The 23,430-nt window shown below is 29.8% G+C and overlaps 3 protein-coding genes across 3 annotated transcripts; 1 reads left to right on the forward strand and 2 right to left on the reverse strand.

Annotated features, from left to right (window-relative positions):
* Positions 1 to 3,509: 3,509 nt before the first annotated feature.
* LOC123299943 (cytosol aminopeptidase-like) lies at positions 3,510 to 8,696 on the reverse strand. Its single transcript, XM_044882368.1, has 5 exons — positions 8,427 to 8,696; positions 7,946 to 8,055; positions 6,748 to 6,911; positions 4,361 to 5,356; positions 3,510 to 3,729 (listed from the first exon to the last, which is right to left on the reverse strand). The coding sequence occupies exons 1-5, from the start codon at positions 8,514 to 8,516 to the stop codon at positions 3,545 to 3,547; spliced, it is 1,545 nt and encodes a 514-aa protein (XP_044738303.1). The 5' UTR covers positions 8,517 to 8,696; the 3' UTR covers positions 3,510 to 3,544.
* Positions 8,697 to 10,364: 1,668 nt separating this feature from the next.
* LOC123300410 (tropomyosin-2-like) lies at positions 10,365 to 15,443 on the reverse strand. Its single transcript, XM_044882981.1, has 8 exons — positions 15,233 to 15,443; positions 14,884 to 15,028; positions 14,609 to 14,820; positions 13,571 to 13,779; positions 13,195 to 13,368; positions 12,034 to 12,150; positions 11,804 to 11,966; positions 10,365 to 10,779 (listed from the first exon to the last, which is right to left on the reverse strand). Exons 1-8 carry the CDS (start codon positions 15,392 to 15,394, stop codon positions 10,711 to 10,713), a joined length of 1,251 nt encoding a protein of 416 aa, XP_044738916.1. The 5' UTR covers positions 15,395 to 15,443; the 3' UTR covers positions 10,365 to 10,710.
* Positions 15,444 to 17,398: 1,955 nt separating this feature from the next.
* Positions 17,399 to 21,895, forward strand: LOC123300408 (chromosome-associated kinesin KIF4-like). Its single transcript, XM_044882979.1, has one exon. The coding sequence runs from the start codon at positions 17,415 to 17,417 to the stop codon at positions 20,655 to 20,657; it is 3,243 nt and encodes a 1,080-aa protein (XP_044738914.1). The 5' UTR covers positions 17,399 to 17,414; the 3' UTR covers positions 20,658 to 21,895.
* Positions 21,896 to 23,430: the final 1,535 nt, after the last annotated feature.

The raw sequence follows: 23,430 nt of genomic DNA on the forward strand, positions 1-23,430 counted from the left end.
AAAACAGAAACGCTAATGAATTAATCAAAATTAATGAAACTGACCTTAAATATTTATTTATTTGTAATTTTATCTTATAAGAGGGTTGTGGCAGATATCTGGTTATTGGGAATTGAAAGTTTATTGTTTTTTAGTTTTATATTTTAGATATTATTTTACTAAGTTTTTGTATTTTTGATATTTCATAAAAAATTATAATACCTCTTTTATAGTGTGATACCAAAGTGATGTGAATAACTAAATAGATCAATTTAAAAAAAAAGTTCTGTTTGTCTAAATCAGTTTTCGAACAGTTTATTTTACACACGTCTCATTAAATGATGGTTCTATGATTAATTATACATATTTATAGAATTAATATTTTTATTACGAAAAATCTTAGAGCTCAGGATAGAGTTGATTTTCTTATTGAACACACTTACTCTCTGAAAATAATCTTAAATTGTAAATAATAGTAATCGACACTTAAAAAATTTACAGAAAATAACCTGCTATTCTACTAACATCAAATTTTATTGGCAAGAAGGGTTGAGCAATCGTGGGGTTATTTAGAAAGTCGTACGAATTTTTTTAATGGTCAATACAACCTTTTTTTGATTTTTTTTTTCGTATGTCTCGTAAAGAAAATTTAGAAGAAGGAACCAGTTTATCCGAGATATGTATGAAAAGAGTTAATATAATGTAAGAGGGATCTCATTTCTGGAGAAATGTTGTAATGAAAATAATTTATCATTTTTTTCATTACAACAAATTCATTTTTTATTTATATTTAATATTATTAATTTATTTAACAGTGTGTTAGAAAATAAATGAATACTATCACTCAATAGCCCTAACGATAACGAACACTTTTCATAACAAAATATTTGGTACACATGTTCACCAGCCCTTAAATTAAATTTCAGAAAATGGTGCTTTTCTGCCAGTTTTGTAGGGAGATTGGGAATCATCGATACATGGGAAAATTCCAATGATTGAAAATCGTCCTTTCACGCTATTTTCAACAATATTTGCCGAAACTATATCTTATGTTACGTTTGATCTCTCAGCAGCTATTTTGGGAATTTGTTGAAAAACTGCCCATGGTAAGTTGAGCACCTACTTGCATCGTGGTTCTACACGTACTGGCCGGAGATCACCACTTTCTAATATCCACTTTAAGGTCTAATGAGTATCTATACGAAATACCATCGCTTAAAATCGTGTCTTGCAAGGTTTCTTGGGGAGTCGCTAGCCTTTTCGGCTGTGTTCATGTATACACATATACAACTACAGATCTAATGATAGGATTACGTTCGCATTACATACAGTACATTCCTTCTTTGTTTTATACATAAGAACGTTCATAAAAATTCTTTTTACTTCATATATTATAAATATTGTCAAAGTAATATTATTCAGGCACTTTCTAACACACTTAATAATAATCTGTAAATCATTACACCATAATGTGTTTTTATATCAACATTAATAGGGGACGATAGAATCATAGCAATACAAGTAACATTTGCATTGTTGATGGAACAAATGTTATATTTTGTAAATTCTCGAATTCGAATGTTAACTATCAATTGCGCTCGCAAATTGTTATGTATTAACTTAATACATATAATTCTTCATTAACAACGCGTAAGAACGTCCGTCGTATAAAACCATTAAAAAAAACCGTATAAGTCCGTAAGATTTTCATTTAATTCATCTAACACATTTTGTAAAAAATATTTAATTAAAATTTATGTATTTGTTATTTTAATTTATATATTATTTTTAATATTAATTAGCAAATATTTGTTTTAAAAACAGAAATGAAATGTATATCCATTCCACAACTTTATTTATAAACATATATATTGCTTGTTCTCGGTATGTGGTTGAGTACCAATCAAATAGGCGGAAGTAACTGTCTAAATGGGGCTATTAAAAGTATATCCCTAGTTGTAAAATTATTATTATAATATTATTGTACCAAGTTTTAGATACTCTAGCAAATAATTAAAAAACGATATAAACAAACGAACATAAACACATACTGTTTTCATTTTTTTAATCACAATTTAATTTTTCAGAAACTCAGACAACGATTGGGTACAATATGATGGCTGTAATTTGATAATATTTTATTTTAAACTAAGGCTCTACAGCTGTTCATTCACTTGAGGATTCAACTGAGAATTTGCTTCAAGATCGAAAATCTATTCAGTCGTTTAGGTTTTCCTTCAATTTATTTCGAAATACTTTGGATCTGGTTAGATATTACCCATATTTAATCTATTCAGCATTTTTGAGGAGGTGTTATTCATTAATCACTTCAGAATCTTTTAAATCAAATACAATTAAATAGTCTCAAACTCTAGATTTCGCAAAAAGATTATTTTAATATTATTTGTTAGTATTAAATTGGATTTGAGAAGGTTGATCTGTTTAAATATTAACTGATTGTCGACTGATCTAATTTAATTTGGGAAACATTTCCATTTGTACGGTTCATATGGAAAATTGTGAATGAAATCTTCCCTTAGTCTTTTTTAACCCCAGCCGCAAAAAGAAGAGTGATATAAGTTAAATGTGTCTATTTATGTGTCTGCCTGTGGCATCGTAGCTCTTATACGGATGAACCGATGTTGATTTTTGTTTATTTGAAAGATGAATTAATCGAGAGTGTTCTTCTCTATATTTCAAGAAAAACTGTTCTGTTTGGAAAGATCCTAATGAAAAAACCACATTTGTAAAGATATAATACTCATCCCATAAGAGCATGAGTGAATTTCTCGGCTAAGGAATCTCGTGAGTGTTTTACATAAACGCTAATGTCGATAAAATCCTGTAGTCTCCCTTCTAATTATTTATACTTACATAGAACGCAGAGGGACTATGAGATCTAAATGGCTGCGTTTAGCTAAGATGAGCGCTCAGTTTATTTACAGGTAGCTCAATTAAAAAAGTGCTATTACCGGCACCTCATTTATGATAATCCATTTTTTCTTTAAGATACATGAGGTAGCAGTATTATCTTTCGCTCAGTACGGCGCTTACATTGGTTAGACGCAGTTTTTACCCGCCAAATTGACAACAAAGGAATATCGTAATTTGTAAACAATTTTATTTCAGATATTTCATATATACAAAAAAAACAAGATTTTTTCTTATCTTTCGATGCTTCTGAGATGGTTTTATCGAACGTATTGGTGAGAGAATAATGCTGCAAAATTATGTTTCATAATTTTAAAAGATAATAAAACTCATCAAATGTAATTTTCATTTTATAATTTGATGAATAATAACCGAGAAATTTTTTATTTCCAATAAGAAATATTATTATTATATCCTTGCATATTTCTCATTAACCCTTCACCACTAATTGTAAAATAATTTTCTCCAATAAATGGGAAATTGTTTTATTAGAAAAATAATTTAAATTTTTTTTTAACATCCTTAATTAATGCATATATTTTTAATAAATGCGATGATTTTTTAATAATTACATGCACTCCGCATCAAACGATAAAAAAATTTTTTATCAGAATTAAAAGTGAATTATTTTACACTAACATTTTTGTGATATTTGTTCAATAAATTGTATTAAAGTTCTTGTAGGACGTCCAGACATTCCATCTTTTAGATATTTTCCACAGGAGCCGGACATAACTCCAGCAATGTCAAGATGCATCCACTTTATATTTTCAGGCACAAATTCTCGTAAAAAGGCAGCTGCTACACAGGCGCCACCACCTACAAAATTAATTTATTTTATTTGGATTGTCACTTTGCTATTCTTAAAGAGCTGCCTAAATAAAATGTTAAGGTAAAAAAGAACTTCAATGGTAGAAAAAATATTTGAAAAAAGAATAAGTCTTAAAAGTCTGGAAAAGTTTTAGGAACTCTGAATTTCTCAACCTTTTTGAACTGTCTAATTCAGACTTAATAAGTCTGAATAAATCTGAATTAGACAGTTCAAAAACGTTTAGAAATTCAGGTTTCTAAGACTTTTTCCGAGTTTTTAAGACTTATTCTTTTTTAAATACTTTTTCCACCAGAGTTATATGTTAATCAGGTTAACTGCACGCTAACTTACTGAAAATTAATCTTGACTAGAAAAACTATTAAGAGCTTATTGAAAACTTTAAGCACAATGAGCTTATTTAGCACATAAAAATAGACAAAAAATGAAAGTTTTAGTTATGAAATTGATCAGATAAATATGTTTTAACCTTGACGGAAAAAACATTTTTATACAAAATACTCAAATTTTAACGCTTATATTGGAGGTGAACTTCCGTTACGAAGAAAGTTGGACTATAATAATAACGTTAAGTAATGTACAATCGGCTTACACATTTATTGCAAAAATCGAAAACTTTACCTTTAGTTCCAATTCCAATATTATTCAAATCATAACTAGATTTTTTTGTAAGAAAGTCCTTATAATGTCTCCATAAAGGAAATCTCCATACTCGATCTCCAGTTATTATACTAGCCTCATGTAATTCTTTCCACAAGTTATCACAATTGCTAAATACACCAGTAGCTCCATCACCTACCGCAATCCCCATAGCTCCAGTCAACGTAGCTACATCTACAATCCATTCTGGGCATTGCTCACTAGCATAGCATAATGCATCTGCTAAAATAAGTCTGCCTTCTGCGTCAGTATTATCAACAGCAATTGATTTACCATTTTTAGCAATAAACACATCGCCCGGCTTGGTAGCAGTTGCTGAAGGTAAATTTTCACATAACGGTATAAACGCTTTTACATTAACGTTTACATTCATTTCGGCAATAGCTTTCATCGTTGCTACAACACATGCGGCCCCTCCCATATCCGCTCGCATTTCATCCATTTTAGCACTTGGCTTAATACTTATACCACCACTGTCAAAGGTAACACCTTTTCCTACAAGAGCAAAACATTTGCTACTATTGGAATTTTTTGAGTAATTCAATTCTAAAAAGATTGGAGGTTGTGCAGAGCCTTGTGTAACACTCAGGAAGGAATTCATTTTTTGTTCCGCAATCCACGATTGATCATGACCTGTTACACTTATCCCTAATGGGGATAATTCATTAATCACTTTACTTGCAAATATTGTAGGTGTCAGATGATTTGCCGGCGTTTCCATTAACATTCTAGCGAAATTTTGTGCATTAGCTTTAATAACTCCTCTTTTAAAACTGTTTTGATTCTCTGGGCTTGAATCGATTGTTAAAGTTGGAAGTTTTTTCAAATCCGCAGCATTTTTAAATTCTTGATAAACCCATGACGATAAGATGGCTCCTTCAGCTGCAGCTTCATAATCATTCAGGTTTCCACATTTTATATTCATGATTCCATGATTTGTTAAAGCTTGGCAACCAACTATAATATGTTAAAAAGATATTTGATCAACAAAGTTATCTTGGTGTCCGTCAGTATGTCATGCCATTGATAAATCAACCCCTAGAAATTCTTGTATGACTCCATTATTTTCAGCCAATTAACTTCTCTCTCTACTAAAATTCTCGTAAGCGAGACGTTCTCTTTCAGATAGAGCCCAAAAAAATTATCTAATTGATAGATATTATCTTTTTTTATTATTCTAATAATTGGTTTTGAATAGAAAATTGATAATCTGTCTGAGATACAAAATGAAATCGAGCAGTGATATTCCGGAGTAGTATCTTTAATTATTTATTAAAATTGTCATTCAATCGCAAAACCAAGCAGATTAACGTATCTATGGATTATTTTACGTAATTAGAATCCAACTAACAATAAAATCTAGATCATTTATCGATTTGATTAATATTTTACGAGGTTTAGATTTTTTGGGAATCCTGTATATCAAATTCAGATTCGGGTTAAAAAATTTTGCTACCATTGGCAGTTTCAAAAATTAGCGCTCCGCAATAAAAATCTGTCAATTAAGACTTTTGTTTTAGTTTTAGTTGGTTTTTCGAGGCAGTTCTCTGTCTCGAGCTATCGTTGTTAAATAAGAACTTAGATGGATACGTTCATCAAACAAGTCTTTTCCTACATCAACAGAATACATCGTTACGTAACGTACTTGCTCTATTTTGAACTTCTTCAGTGTTCAAATTTATCAAATTGTTTTATCAAAAAAACAAAAATTTACTGCAAAAATTGCTGTCAATTGCTCGCTTTTTTTGAAGTTCAACCAAAAGTCTTTCTATAATTTACTAGATATAATCTGAATGTTTCCCACCCGATAATGAAGAAGTAATATCTTCAACAGATTAATCTGCTTTGAGCTTTCTCTTCCGTATCCTCTTTGTGTCTTTTTCATATGCATTGACTTGAGAGCTCTCAAGATTGCTGTTCATTTTTATTAAAATTTCCTGTACAAATGTCAATATTAATGGATTGTTATATTTGCATATTTACTTACATAATTAATTTGTTTATTTAAAAACTTCCGCGCGCGCGCCCCTTTGCAACCTCACCCCTATAGGTAGATGCTTATTTGGCCTTATGGATAATCTGCCTCTGAGTTTCAAAAATTCTGACACAAAATCTTTCTGTGATTTTATCGATGATCAAATTTATCTCTTAAGAAAATTGCAAAAAACCGGAAAATTTTGCTGTCCTTCATTTAGATAAAAATTTCTTTATAGAGTAATTATGATCTAAAATATACATAAAGTCGGGCTCTTTTGACGATTAGACGAAATAGTTTTTGAAATATGGACTAAAATCGTATACGGTTTGTTTTATCTTAAATTTTAAAAAATCATTTTAACAAATAATACCTGCTGCGGCATTTCGTATATTTTCTTTTTCGGAATTAATAGCTTCTAGATGAGCGAATGGATCTTTTTTATCTTGTTGACCAAGTCCGACGACACAAATAGCCGGATACTTTTCATGTAAATTCCAAAATATTCGTGTTTCATTTTGTTTGATAGCGTGGCCTCTATAGTGAAAAAATGTATCGAATTATTTATTTGTTAATTATCGTTTAAAAATATTTTGAATGGGCTTGTTCAGATTAAGTACTTAAGCGCTTACTCAGCACATGGTAATTTCTGATGGTTCTGCTAGCATATTACTGTGATAGCATACGCAGTTAAAACAGAAATTAACTATAGCTAAACTAGGCCAACATATGCTTCGATAGCAAGAAACGAGTGCAATGGCGAGACAGTGCTCTAGGTCGATCGCTCGGTAGGTATAAACTCATTATCAAGCGTTTTTACCGTCTCGTGACAATACTCGTTATATGCGATCTAAGCAACGGTACAAGAAAGTAATTAGACCACTAGTCATTAATTGATAACTTAGTCTAATTGTAGTATCTTAAATGATTAATGCAAAAAAAACATTTCTTAGTATAATTAGACACAGCAACCCTAGTAGCTCAGTTGGTTATTGCGTTCGATTCCCGCTGTCACAACAAAAACTTTTTAATTGATAGTTGTGATAGTCCCTCAAGATGACTGAGGAGCTGATAAATGAAATTATAAGCGGAAAAGGTGGTAAAGCATATACACTATGTTTAGTTATGACAGAGTACGTGCGTTTAGCAATGCGTGTAAGAAGGAAGTATTATAGTTATAGATGTTATATTTTTCTTGCAAATGTGTAGCTGGTTCTACCGGTTTTGTGTGCTGCTGTGTACAACTCAACGCGTAACGAAGCTAAATTCAACACATAGCAAGAAAATATGCCTATAACACCTTCTTCTTGTATGCAAGGCTTAATATATACACGCGTACTCTCTCAAACTCGTGGGAGATGTACTATGCAAAGATGTAAATTAATCAGCCAGTATATAGTATCACAATGGTCCCTATATGGCCTAAGTGTATCTATCGTGGACACCTAGCTAGATATAGCAAGATATAATCTAGCCTAGATACCCCAAAATCACTACTTTTTTGTATAAAATTGAATTATCACTCGATTAATTACCATATTTAATGAATATATGATAAAATATATATTTACATTGTTAATTGTTTCATCAAACTCCCATTCGTTTCTTCATTAATACAAGCTCCATCTGCTAAAAGTTCCACACTATTTTCGTTCTTTGTATAAGCCCCAACTACAATACCCTGCAAATTATTCATGTATTATTGTATTCTTATAGAAAAAAAATTAAGTATTAGAAAACCGTAACCCCCTAATGAAGCGAAATTTCTACAATTTTTTTTATATAATGTTTGCAACTGTCGCAGAGGTTGAAAAAATCAAAATTGCATTCTATTTTTCAAGCGCTTCGATAGTTGCAAACATGCTGGCTGCACTGTGTTCTACGTATTATGCTGTAAATGGCTTTTCAAACAAACATTGTAGAAATACGATAGTCGGGAAACTTGATTTTCATTAATTCGACATTCGAGTCACAACAAATACAAAGAATCATAGAAATTTCGCTTCATATTATCGGTTTACGATCTATATATGTTAGATAACATAAATTTACCGAAACATCATTACAAGCTCCTCTGCTTGCTCTTGTAAGTATATTACCTAAATTTCTATTAGATAATAATAATTTTCCACCTCTATACATAATTTTCCCAAGATAAATAATAAAAAAATTAATTTCTCCCTAATATAGGTACAATAAATTTTATAACAAAATTTTCGAAAAAATTGGTTTATGTTTTTAATTGACAATCATATAATTTCTTTAAAATAAGATCAAATCACATTTGAAAAGTATGCTTCAAAGTAAAAATATATTAAAGGTTTTTAGAAAAACATGCATTTATTAATGAATTAGGTTAGGTTACAAAAGCACATTTTACGAGGTGCGTCAGTGCGTGTTCGATATTCAGTTTAAGGATATTCGATTACGCAAAACAGTAATGCGAAACTCTTACATGGAGTGAAGAGGTAATTACACTCCACAAAAAATCCATAAAATATTCGATGTGAGTTCTGTTTCAGTTACTCTATGAGCTCCATCATTAAAGTCATATTCTCCCTCATGTATTTTTCAGTTTTTGAAACTAGCAGAGTTGTATTCAAGTCAAAACTATCGATTTCGGCCGTCAGGAAATTAAAAGAGGCCAGTTTATTGACTATTTTTATACCATGTATATATTAAATATATCAAGGTATACTAAGTTTAGTCCCAAGTTTGTAACGCGCATTAAAAATATTGATGCCACGAACAAAATTTTGGTAAAGGTATTCATAAAATCACCTTATTAGTTCCTTTCCGGTTGTCTGTTCGCCTATCTGCCAACACGATAACTGAAACACGAAAAGAGATATCAAGCTGAAAGTAGCGTGCTTAAGACCTCATAAATGAGCAATCAATAACTCCTTAAAATACATTGAATAAAGAGGAAAAAGTGGAAATTAATTAATATATATAAAAGTAAAATAAAAGCTATCTATACTACATTATTGATGCCAAAGAATATGTCAAACATGAAGTAGTGGTTAGCCCAGTCGCCTCTGGTTACAGAGTACCTCCGTTCGTATCCAGCATATTGCCCCCATTAATTTTTAATTAAAAAGTTATTATGCCGAGATAAAGTCATTTTTTTTAGATAATTGTTATGAGAACCAAAAGCGACAAATAAGTAAGAGAGCGTGGTATATTTTACGTTGTTTTAATTCCCCCCCCCCTACAAAAGAGTGATTTATGACATAAATAGAAAAGTGGGACTAACATAATTAATTTTTTTTGTGATATAACATGCTCTCCTATTACAAAATCTTATAAAATTTCATTCAACAAGTTAGCATGTACAACAAACATAAAAAAGCATGCAAAATAAGCATTTTTTAATATTTTGTAATAGGCGAATATGAGTGAGATAAACTATATGACATGTTCTCCCATTAAAAAGTTTCATATTTTAGCATAACCAAGCCATTTTGTACATATTTTTAATATTTTGAGATATGTTTATGATTATTTCAATTCCCACCCACTGACAGAATAATGATTTATGACTTATGTATAATTGACATTATTTATAGCAAGAGGGTGGGTTACTAATTTAAAGTATAAAAAGAGTGGAAAATTTTTTATATCAGAAAAAATTTAAAAGTAAAAATGTTCACCACACCAGGATACGAACCAGCGAACATTGGTTTCGGAGGCAAGAGTTATACCCACACAACCACCCCGATTATATATGACCATATAATCAATTTAATACTTACCTTTACAAAATAATTAATTAATTGATAATTTTGTTCTGAAAGAAAAAATAGGATAGAAAATTTAAAAAATAGGACAAAATTTAAAATATACGATTTTTATTTATTTATAACAAAAAAAAAAGTTTTTATGAAAAATCATATTGTACATTTTCATAAAACAAGTTAACAGATCTTCTTTTCTTATTAAAGTTTTTATACAAAATAATTATAATAATAATAAGGTGTGTCCCAAGATTAACGTCTGATTCGAATTTCTTGCGTTAATTTTGGAACACTCGTTTATAAAGACTTGCTTGTAAGTAGATACGATATGCGAAGCGAGAGAGAAGACTGCCAGTAAGTTCTCCTGTGTTCTTGTCTAATACATATACTTATACTTACTAATACATATAAGAAGTATATATGTACATATGATTATGACAAGGACACAGAAGAACTCACTGACAGTCTCTCATTCATCATATCGCATCCACTTACAGGCTAGCAGATCTCCATGCCTGGCAAATTTGGATGGCAATAACAAATCTATTTATCTCTCCATAAATATTTATGTGATTCGTTGCTTTTTGTTCAGAACATATTTATGCTTTTTTTCTTGATTTAGCGATGTTTGCCAGAATTCGGCTTGTAAGCACCTTAAGTTCTTCATTCTAAAAGTAAAATACGAAAAATATCAGCGCATCCCTCAAAATGAGTTGCCGTTAGTAAGAAAGAAATGAAAATAACAACTAACTGAGTTAATTGTTTATATATTTTGCATTTAATGCATTAATAAATAATGAAATAATTCTAGAATTTAGAAGTGAAATTGAATGCAATTTGATGTGGTTTTTAAAAAATGTTTCAAACAAAAAGTTATTCGATTTTACTAAAGAAACTGTTTTACCTTGGCCCATTTTTTGGTTGTTCAGATATTGAGTTAAAAATGTTTATAAATATTGAGCTAAAATGGCTAAATAACCAACATCTCTTTGAGTGAACACAAAAAAAAAAAAAAACAAATAAACATAATAAACAATTGACTGAGTTAATTATTGAAATATCCTATATAAACAGTGTTTAATACAATACTTGTATTTTTTTTTAATAAATAAGTTTGAATCTACATACTTTGAAACGAATTAAAAAAAAAAAATTTTTGCCCCGAAAATTGACCCTTTTGACCCCTTTAATATTATCGGATGGGTTGGGTATAAATTTAGAATTAATAGACTTACTATTTGAAGCTACCTACAAATTTCCAAGTATCTTTTATAGTTTTTGAGAAAAAAGGAAACTTAAGTTTTGCCCCAATTTAGACCCTTACAGAAAAACAAAGTTATGAAAAAAATTTTCAATTAAAAACTCTTTATTTTTAGATAAGGATTTTTTTTTATTGTTATGGTTTAAAAAACTGATCGTAAGGAATCATGATCAAATTGAACTTTGCGACCTCAAGCTCACTTTTTACGTCCTGAAAACATCAGCAAGATAATTCTTTTCGATTTTGAGTTATCGTGATGACGGACAGACAGGCGGACGGACAAACGAAAATGGACTAATTAGATGATTTTATGAACACCTATACCAACATTTTTTTATAGGATTAATATTTCTAAGCGTTACATATTTGGGACTAAACTTAATATACTCTAAATATGTATTTCATACATAGGGTATACAAATAATAATTACTTCGGTAACATTACACAGGTACACTTTTTCATAATGCTTAACATTTTCCTTATATTCCAGTTCTTTTTTAATCAGTAAATCCATCATTTTATTACATTTTTCTAAATATTCTTCTTCTTGTAATCTTTTAGCATTTTCTTCTTCGGTTAAATATTGTAATTCTCTAAAAATATGATGTTAAAATTTATTTTAAATAATTTTGAGAAAATGAAAATTTCAAAATTCTATACTTGTTAAGTGCCTTTCTTTCCGATTCACATTTTTCTATGCGATGTGTTAAATGTGCAGAGGTTTTCGAATAAGTATGTTTTAAATCATCAAGTTTACTTTCTTCTACCTTCTTTGCTCTGCAATGAATAAACATAATTAATACTCGAGTGTTCGAAAATACTTTGAACAACTCATTTGACTCAATTTTGCAATAACAATTAACTGATTTGCCAGCAAAACATATAAGAAACTTTGCCAAATCAATTATTTGTATTTTTTGAAAATTACTTATGTGATTATTTTTAAAGTCAGAAGAGAAATACAAGAACAAGATTAGCAAAAACAAATTAAAAAATATTTTTAACGTTTTTGTATAACTTTTTTTTTACTTTGCGTTCAACCTGAGAGTACAATAAAATTAAATATCCAGTGTGCCTACTTAAGATATTTTGATACTGTAAAAATGAAAATGATACAAAAAAATAATATATTTTACTTATGAACTAGCAGATACCCACCCGCTTCGATGAACAATTTCAACTTTACACTTATCCTTCCTTTTGTTCACAATTTTATGAATTTAATTTTTTGGTGTGGCACCCTAATTTTTTTGAAAATAAAATTTAGCCTATGATACTCACTGATAATGTAACTTTCTATGTGTCAAATAATTTTTAAAATCGGTTACAAAAATAACGAATTTTTATACAAACTATAATCCCCTTTTCACCACCAAAACGATAAAGTTTCATACAAACTTTTTCATCTCCTATTTGATCCCCTTAAGGTGATCCAGTAAACATTTGTCTCAAACCATAAACATTATCCATTTTTAAATTTCTAATTTCAAAAATGATAAAATTCTTTCTATCCTTTTTTAACCCCCCTTATGCAAAAATTAATTCAGCTACAACTTTTATTTGAATTTTTTAATTATTTTTTGCATAGTTTTTTTCTAATTTGTAAAAACAAATCATCGAACCACAATCGAGCAAAAATTTTTTTATTTTATTTTTATATTTTTTATATACATATTTTTATATTTCGCTCTTTATTTATTTTTTCTATTGAACTGCGACAGGTCAATAACTTTTGACAGAAGAAGTCTGTCGGGCGGCTAACATGTAATAAAAACGAAAACAAATCCCAAAATTATTTAAGAAAAAAAAAATACTACTTACTTATTTGAACTAAATACATCTTCCAATTTTGAAACAAAACCTAATAATTCTCCAAAATCATCTCCTAATCTCGTAATTATTTCATTTTTCTCTTGCATTGTAGCATGAGTTATTTTTTCAGTAGAAATTTTCGCTTCGCATTCTTTTTTTTTTAATAAAAATTGTTGGTATTTTCTGAAACACAAAAAATTATAAATACTAAGCAGTCCATTTGCAAAGTTTTGCGATGGTTCGCAGGGTTAACAAAAACAGTAATTTGTATTCTCTATTAGAATTTAAAGCTTTTTCAGAAATTTTTTGCCTAAGAAGGATGCTAAATTTCATGAATATAAAAATGTTTAGGTAGAGGCAGGACCAGTTGAAATTATAGACAAACCCTTTAATTTCGGGATAATCTTCATAAATTTGATCAGATAATAGTTTTTTCTCAGCATTTAACTGTTCAATGGCGTTTTTAGATTCAATTATCTTCTTATCTAACTTATGTTTTGTATCTTCTAGATCAGATATTTCGTTTTCCAAACATCTACATTTGTTTTGCAAATCACTTAAAATGATTGTATCTTCGCTACCATCTTCTGTTAGCTAAAATAATATAAAAAATTATGCAAATTATTCCTGCAAAATAAAATTTTATTTTCAACTATAAATTTTATCTGTATATACACATACAGGGTGGACTATTTTAATCTATTATGGTTAATAGCCCGTTTTATAGTTAGCCAATCAAAAAACAACTTAAAACAAAAGTTGTAGAGTTTGATGGAGGAAATCGTGTTCTGACATCAGATTTGATCTAGTTCTACGGGTTGTGTTCAGTCTCTTTAGATCTTAAAAGGTAAGAGATAGATTAAAACTTTAAATTAGAAAGTTTATCTTCATATAAAAGACGAACATTTTTATTTAAAACATTTTTTCGAAAATCGTTAGCATTCGGAGGAAATGCGACTCAAAAATATGTCATTATTGAATTTAATCGAAAGAAGTCGCGGTAGCTACAGAAAAATGCTTTAGTCAAAAGTTGTCAAGGATAATATTACGGATATTCACCTGTATCCATGCTCATTTAAGGACGTACGTCAGTCCTGTGCTACCTTTGACGATAGATAGACTGAGCTGAAGGATTTTAGAGCCGCTTGGCTGTCGGTGAAGATTGTAATGTCCCTGCACCTAAGGGTGTTCAGTCTTAGACATTCACAAACCTCATGAATAGCCATCACTTCCGCTTGAGACCCACTACAGTGATCTGGCCGCCGAAATGATAGACGCAGATTAAGATCTTCAGAAAAGATCCCACAACCCACCTTCTTCTCTAACTTAGATCCGTCAGTGTAGAAAGCAACGCCCTTTGCCTTAACTAGGTTCTCCTCCCAATCCTTATATATACATGATATTAAAATAGTATTTTATTTACCTTTGCAATTTCTTCCTTCAAATTATTCACTGTACTTAATTTACTTTCTAAATTATTACTTAAGCTTTCTAGTTTATTTTTTAATAAATCCATTTCTTGTTGTAATTTAAATAATTTATGGAAACATGGCACAAATTGCTCTTCAATATAATGACTTGTAGAGAGTCTAAAATGTACAATCGCTTTCAAAAAATAAACTGTACGTTTCACTTCTGCAATTAAATTAAATTTTGTAAATACAAAAATGAAAGTCAAAATAGCAAAGAGATTATTACCTGGTTTTATAATATCTACTAGATGAAATTCTTCAGATGAAATTACTTTTAGTATTTTATTCATAATTTTAAAAATATTTAAAATGTCTGTAGCCTCCATTAATAATTCAGAATGTGTACTTCGACATCTTTGCTCTTCCGTTATCTATAAAATCAAAAAAGACTAAGTTGATTTAAATTTTAAAGACTTACATGGACAAGTGGGCAAAAGCTGTAAATCTCTCGTTCAGTTAAACCGGTTCGAATTTATTTTAGTGTCTTTTCTTGGTCCCGTAAGAGGAAGAGCATAATTATTTAAGTTTATTAAAATTATTATGAGTAAAAGGTGAATTAAATTTATAAAACTTACCTTCCACACTACATTCTTCGAATCTGTATCATATAAATAAATGATAATTTTTTTACATAGATCTAACATAATGGTTTGATTAATGTTTTTTAATTTTTCAACTGTAAAATTTAAATCTGGAAATAGGCTGTTTAAACTATTAACTAACGATTTATTATCCATTTCTAAGTAGTTAATTAAATTACTTTTAAAGCATACATGCGTTTCTATCAATAAGAGATTGAAAATTGAAAAAGAAAATTGTTGAAGTCAGTGGAAGTGAAGTTGAAACAAGTTAAAATACAGAAAACCGTTTGGTTGTTGTTGTTTTTGACAAGTTGTAGATAAAACAGTATTCTACAAACAGACCATCATGTATTTTCCTATGGTCATGTAAAAATGGACAGTTCATTCATCATCAGTCATCCAGTCATATCGTACTTCAAAAGTTTATTTGCCGAATTGACATTTTTAATGAATGATATGTAAAAATAATTAATACAGAACATCTATTTTTCATACATTACATTACAAATACAATATACTATTGCCGACGTAAGTAACAACAGTTATCTTCAGTTCGTTTTTGCCTCAACGTATCCAACTTCGCGTTCCATACATGTAATTGTTATTTTACAAAATTCTTTAAATACACTCCCAGGCATCAAGGCGTCCTAAACTGATCACGTGGTAGTAGAACAAAATACACCGTTTTAGTAGACTGAAATTTTAGGCTAATGGCGATTGTTCAATAGTTTCCCAATGTATTTTATGAAATTTTAATTGAGCCCTAAATTTCAAAGCTTCAAAGTTGGCGTTTTTTGAACGTTTTTTACATGAGGCGCGTTTACTCAAAAACAAAGATCCATCAACTTCAGAATAATTATAATAACCAGATAATACCTGGCAGTCACATTGAATGTTATGGAAGCGGCAGAGAATTAATTGCGAAATAAAATATAATTTTATGATCTAATGACAAACTAAAGTGTTTGAAGTCTGCAAACTGGAAAAAAAAAATTTTTATAAATCTTATAAACGGATATATACAATATATTTTAATTAAAAGTTATTATTATTTAAAGAATGCCCAAAGTATTGTACTGTTGAGAAAATATTTTAATAATTTATTATTATTATTATTATACAAATTTAACTCCGCAATAATTATTATAATATTTGTAGTAACATAAAATTTTCTAATAACACTGTACGATTGCCTGTCTTTGGAAATTTATGGAAAAATACATTTAAATTTTTATTTACTTTACTCTAATATCTATTATTAGTACAATCTCTAACTGCACAAATTACTCTATTTTTTTTTTATTTAACACGTTTTGTAAAAATTCCAACTTCTATTTTTAATTTTATTTATCGATAATTTATTATAAACAATTTATTGCTAATATAAATAGTATGTATTTACTCGACAGTTGTAATCCATTAATAGTTTGTTTTTTCTACCATAGGACTGCGTGCCTCGATTTGTCAGTTCCTAATACGTTTGTAATGAATTCACCATGATCGTTAAAATAGAGAAGGGACAGTCCAGTGATACGATGTCTATGGATGAAAAGAACGAAAAAGTATGAAGTAAACAAAAACAAAAAGGGCAAAATAATAAATATTATTAGATTTTTTCAATCAAAATAAGTTTTTGAAAGAATTTTTTCCTTGGGTTATGATATTTAACCAACCACAGATAGAAGAAGTACAGAAATATTATATAACTCTCGAAGTGTAATTTAATGGTCTAAGCACCAAGACTATACTTTCTCGATGGTTTTGGAATATAGAAATCAACAACGTACTACAATGTGATTACAACAAATGTTTCAGATTTCATTTCTCTCAGATTTTCTTATAATTATCTGCACAATTTCAGAAATTATGGCAGTTAGTAGTTATGTTAAATAATATTGTTTTTAAAACTTTTTATAATTTCATGAACCAATCAAAACACGTAAAGCTATCCGTCATCGGTTGTGATTGGTCCATGTGAACAATTTTAAACTGTTTTTAAAGTTAATTAAATGTTTTACACTGAACGCACTCTAATAACTGTATTAAAACGATTCAAAAAACGGTTATGCTTTAATAACAGTTCTTAATAAAAATAATAAATTATATCATGCCATTATTAAATATTTTTTTAACGTTAATTATTTAAAGAAATAAATTTAAAAGTTTTTTCAAAAATATGACCGATACTGGAATAACATCAGTTCAAGTAGCATTAAGGATACGGCCACTGGTTGAAAGTGAAATAAATAATGGACAAAAACGTATTTTGGAAACGGTTGAAGGTGAACCACAAGTATATATTAAAGAATCCGATAAATCATTCACCTTCAACTATGTTTTTGATGCAAATAAAACACAAAGTGAATTTTATAATAGTGCTGTTAAAAATATGGTTAGCTCATTATTTAAAGGATATAATGTTACGATCCTCGCTTATGGCCAAACCGGATCGGGGAAAACACACACAATGGGTACCAGTTACACGGGAACCGACATTGAACAAATGGGTATTATACAACGGGCTGTGAAAGATATATTCGAAGCAATCGATTTAGACGTTGAGAATGATTATCAAATTAGTGTCTCATTTATGGAACTTTACCAAGAATTATTGTACGATTTATTGGCTGATAAAACTCGTGAACAATGTGTTGTTGATATTCGTGAAGATGTTAGAGGTGGTATAATTGTACCTGGTTTAACAGAATGTTCTGTAAAGACTGCTACAGAAACGTATGAGTGTTTGAACAAAGGTTCCTTAGGACGTGCAACAGGGGCAACAGCAATGAATGCTCAATCATCTAGGTCGCATGCTATATTTACAATATGCATAGAAAAACAAAGTAAAAAAGATACGAACGTTGCAACTAGTTCGAAATTTCATTTAGTCGATTTGGCTGGTTCAGAACGACCGAAGAAAACGAAAGCAACAGGAGAACGATTTAAGGAAGGTATTAAAATTAATCAAGGTCTTTTGGCACTTGGAAATGTCATATCAGCACTAGGTGAAGGGAATCATTCATATGTCTCGTATCGTGATAGTAAATTAACACGATTGCTACAAGATTCCCTAGGAGGCAATTCAATTACCCTAATGATCGCTTGCGTTAGCCCGGCTGCATATAATTTAGATGAAACACTAAGTACTTTACGATACGCAGATCGTGCGAGAAAAATTAAAAATAAACCAATTATTAATCAAGATCCACGCATGGCCGAAATTGCACGATTACATCAACAATTAAGAGAATTACAATTGCTTACGCTAGAACAAGGTAACGTGGAAATTAATGAGGAATTACATCGTTTACGGCAGGAAAATCAACAGTTATTAGGGGCAAATGAAATGTTACGAATTAAAAATCGTAAACTGACCGAACAATTACATTCTGCGATATCGGAAAACGCTTGTATGTTGGAACGATCGTTAATTACCGAAAATGCACATGATAAATTACAAAGAAAATTGGCTGAATTAAACGATGAATATTGTAGTTTAATGACGAATGTAAATCTCAACGAAGATCAATCTTCGGTGTTTAATGAAATTAAAAATAAAATTGAGGATTTACGTACGGATCATCAAATCTTTCAAACTGAAGTGGTGAATCACGATACACATAGTGCTATCAATAATGCACCAGCTGATGTCATGTCGGACGAAAATGACGCAAATGAACAGCATAATGAGATTCAAGAAAAGCACGTGCAACAACAGTTAGAATACAGCAAACAATTACAAATTTTAGCTTGCGAATTAGCTATTAAAGAACGTTTAGCATCTGAAATTGAAACAAATACACGTAAAGCGCAATTAATTGATATAAATACCTTACAAGAAAACGAACAGAGGATTGCTGCACTGGAAAAGGAAAAAGATGAATTATTACAACAATTAAAACAAACCCATACGAAGGAAGTTAAATCAAAATTAGCTGAACAGCGACGACAACGTGTTCAAGAGCTTGAATCACAATTAACTGAATTAAACAAGAAAGTACGAGAATTATCGCGCGTGATAAAGCTTCGTGAGAAAGATGAACAAAAGATTAAACAATTAAATAACGAAATAATGAATATGAAACAAGCGAAAGTAAAATTAGTGAAAACGATGCGATCTGAATCAGATAAATTTAGACAATGGAAGATTCAACGGGAACGTGAAATGTGTAAATTACGAGAACAGGATCGTAAACGGCAAAATGAAATTATTAAAATGTCAAATAAGCATGCAAAACAACAAACAGTTTTAAAGCGTAAAGTTGAAGAAGCCGCTGCAATAAATAAACGATTAAAAGATGCTTTAGCGTTACAAAAATGTGCACAAAATCGTCGTATTGCAAGTGGGAAAGTTGAACGAGTACAGAGCTGGGTGGTACAAGAATTAGAAATATTAGTAAGTACCGCCGAAGCCGAGCGTACACTTCATTGTTTGATTGAAGAGCGCAAATTGATTTTAGAAGAGAAAAATGAGCTTGAACAAAATTTAAAAGAAAATAATTACGAAACCGAGGAGGTTATTCAAGAAAAACGGAATCGGTTGAAAGAAATTTTAGAAGATATCGAATTACGCGATGCACAAATTGCTGACATGCAACAAAAAATTAAAGATTCGGACCAGGAAAATAAATCAAATACACGATGGGATATGGTACAATCCATGGTCGATGCTAAATGTGCCCTTAAATTATTGTTCGAATTAGCGGCTGAAGCTAAAAAGGAACTTCTCTTTAAAGAATGCGAACAACGGGATAAAATTAATGAATTACTCGATCAAATTCATAAGTTAACATCTGAATTAAATGAGAAATCAATCGAATTGGAGAAACTTCAGATACGAACACCAGTTCCATTGCCAAAAGTATTGATGTCACGTCGAAGTAATCTTCATGCAGCAATCCTTAAAGAAGAAGAGTATGAAGATCCATTTTTGGATTACGATTCCGAAGAAGATGTTAAATTAGACGATAGTAAAGATCCAGATTGGCAAAAAACACCAGTTGTACAAAGGATAACTAGTAAACGATTAACAATAAGAAAACCTCTTAATTTAACAAATGATACAAGCGATAACACAATCGATAAAACTGTAACGTTAAAACGCTCATCAGATGGATCAATAAAGTGTTATTGTACAACCAGATGTGAAACTAAACGTTGTTCGTGTCGAAAGTTCGGATATAATTGTAGCCCGAATTGTAAATGTTCATACACTTGTATGAACAGAAGAAAAAGTAACAATTCGACCTCATTAGAAGTTTCAAATTCTTCAGCTTCTAATGAGATTTCATCTGCAGAAACTGAAATATCGCCTGCAGATGGGAATAAAGAAAATGAAAGTTCATTAAATGGAACTGATAATAGTCTAGACGATACTAATAAAACTTTTGTGAAAAAACCTAAAAAATATTTTACTTAATAATTTTTATAGTATCAAGAACATTTTGCATTAGCATATAAAGTGTCCCATAAACTTTTTTTGACACTCGCGGATTCAGGTTGGAGATGCGATAGGTACAGTTGTATCCAACGGTTATCAATTCAACTGAAAAACAAAGTTTGATTGTAATTCAGTCAAATTAAACATGAAAAGGACGTGAACGCTACATCAAATCAGATATTTTTGTTTTTTGATATGTTGTTTCAATTTGTAATATAAAGGAAATGTTAAATCCAAGTTTTCGACTTCGGCAGACGATCGGATCACTCTCAAAAATAAATAAAAAATATTAAGTTCTGATCTTATTTCAGTTTTTGTCGATTTTAACCCGGAAGGACTGGTTTTTCATCAAAGCTGTATTGGAGATACAGCTTTTCTTCGATCAATTTTTCAAGTTACACGATTACTCATCCACAGGTGACATGTCAAGCAAGATGAAGTAAATGAAGAATTGTCGGTGACCGTCTGTATATTCTTGAAAATGCCCCTAACTTCTCAAAAGACGACATCTTGGACGAATCAGGTTCATCAAAGAGGGCAAAGTTTGATTAAAATAAATACACTCTCAAAACTGATGTCATATTTTCACAATATTTCTTTTTTAATTCAATTTAGCCAAATTTCATCATTTTCAGTATCATTCAAATTTCTGAAGACCTAGTATTTTCTTGGAAACCATTTCCTATCGTCCTATTGTAGTTGGCTCTTTCTTGTTTGAAGAGGTCACTTTGGAATCCCCTAATACACCAAGAGAACCAATTAAAAGGAAGAGGAAAACTAGTATTTCCAAGGAAATGCTAGGTCTTTAGAAACTTGAATGATACTGCAAATGATGAAATATTGCTAAATTGAATTAAAAAATAAATATATGTGAAAATATGACATCAGTTTTGAGAATGTATTTATTTTACTCAAACTTTGCATTCTTTGATGAACCTGATTGGTCCAAGACAATTCTTCGTTTACTTCATCTTCCTCTGACATTTTATATGTGGATGAGTAATCTTGTAACTGGAAATTTGGCCAAATTTTGAAAAACTGTATCTTAGCATACTTTAAAAATAAATCCACAATCTATTATGTAAAACCAGTCTTTCCTGGTTAAAATCGAAAAAGACTGAAATAAGGTCCAAGTTTTGCTATTTTTGAAAATGACCCGATCGTCTATCGAAGTCGAAAACTTGGTTTTAACATTGCCTTTAAGTTACAAACAACATATCAAAAAGTACCTGATTTGATGTAGCGTTCAATGTTGTAATTTGACTGAATTAATGGATTAATTAAGTCGACTAAAAAGCTAGATAATATTTCAGAGTAAAAAGACGATCAAGGAATGTACTAACAAATTCTTTCTGGAATCCTAAATATTCGCTAATAATTTCTCAGTATATTCACGGTCGATATATTTCAAATGCCAAGTACTTTTATCTGCTAAAATGTCAATCTGTTGACGTGCGCTGAGCTTAGAATTTTAATTACATTTAGTATTATCTCAGTAATTTATAAAAAAAATTGAAGGATACTCAATAATTGTGTAAAATACGTTTAACATCGTTAGAAGATATTATTTCGAAAATTGTACATTAAACGGAGAATGGATATAATTTTTGTTTGTTTGTTTGTTTGTTTTTTTATCGAAATTCGGCAAAACATAAATAACATCGCATTGTCATTTTGTCTTTTTCTATAGGATATTAGTTTCAATTCCTCGATTATTATTTCAATACATCCATTTTTCGTCTAAAATTATATTTTAAGAATGCCTAATTTCGAAAACCATGTAATCGCTGAATTGAAACGATTTTTGAATTAAAGCATCAATTTTTATCGAAAATAGATGAAACTAAACCCACTAGTAAATAATTTCTAATTTTTTTTTCTACAATTTCTACAAAAACCTGTGTATTTTTTTTGAGGTAACTTTCATTCAAAAACACAAAAATTGCATCCCATTTTCAATTAAAAATTTTTTTTCGAAATACCTATGTTTCAAACTTTTATTATCTAAAAAGTAAAGACATGTGTGTGTTTGTGGCCTAATATTTTATTATTTTTATAAAGATTTTTTAGTTTATTTTAGATTTTAAAACAATTATATTTTAATTACATAACAAATATTTATTAAATTATTTTATGTTAATTTTATCACTTTTAAAAAAACTTCATTTTGATGATGATTTGTTAATAAAAACATTCTAATCAGTAACAGTATTTTTTTATTTCGAAATATTACCACTCATGGTGACAAGAAACCTTCAGTTAATTAGATCACATTCTCCAGTTCCCTCAAAAACCACCACCATATCCACATTCAACCGATCTTTGTTTGCTGCTTGCGGTCAAAATTAATAATTAAAAAAACAAAAAAGACGTTCTTGTAACTAACTGAACTAAAAAGTAGAAAATCATTTCTATAAATTTAAAAAAAAAAATTATTTTATTGAAAAAAGCGTGGAGTGCTACATTTCAATTATTGTTAATATTTTGGGTTGGTTTTAGTTCTTTTAAACTCTTATTTTCTACTTTTTAGTTCAGCTAGCTATAAAAGCGTGTTTTTAATCTTTTATACTATTATTTATTAATATTATGGAATGTTATCTACGCTTCCACCAGAATTATATGAATTAATTATATTGTAAAACCGTTAATCCTGAAGATCTTGATCAGTGGCGAAGTTTCAATTCAATCCGACATTTTGAAGTGGGTGATAATCACTTTCAAAGATTCCGCTACATAGAAACATACCAAACTA

The sequence above is a fragment of the Chrysoperla carnea genome, chromosome 5, assembly GCF_905475395.1.
Source record: "Chrysoperla carnea chromosome 5, inChrCarn1.1, whole genome shotgun sequence".
Classification (NCBI taxonomy): domain Eukaryota; kingdom Metazoa; phylum Arthropoda; class Insecta; order Neuroptera; family Chrysopidae; genus Chrysoperla; species Chrysoperla carnea.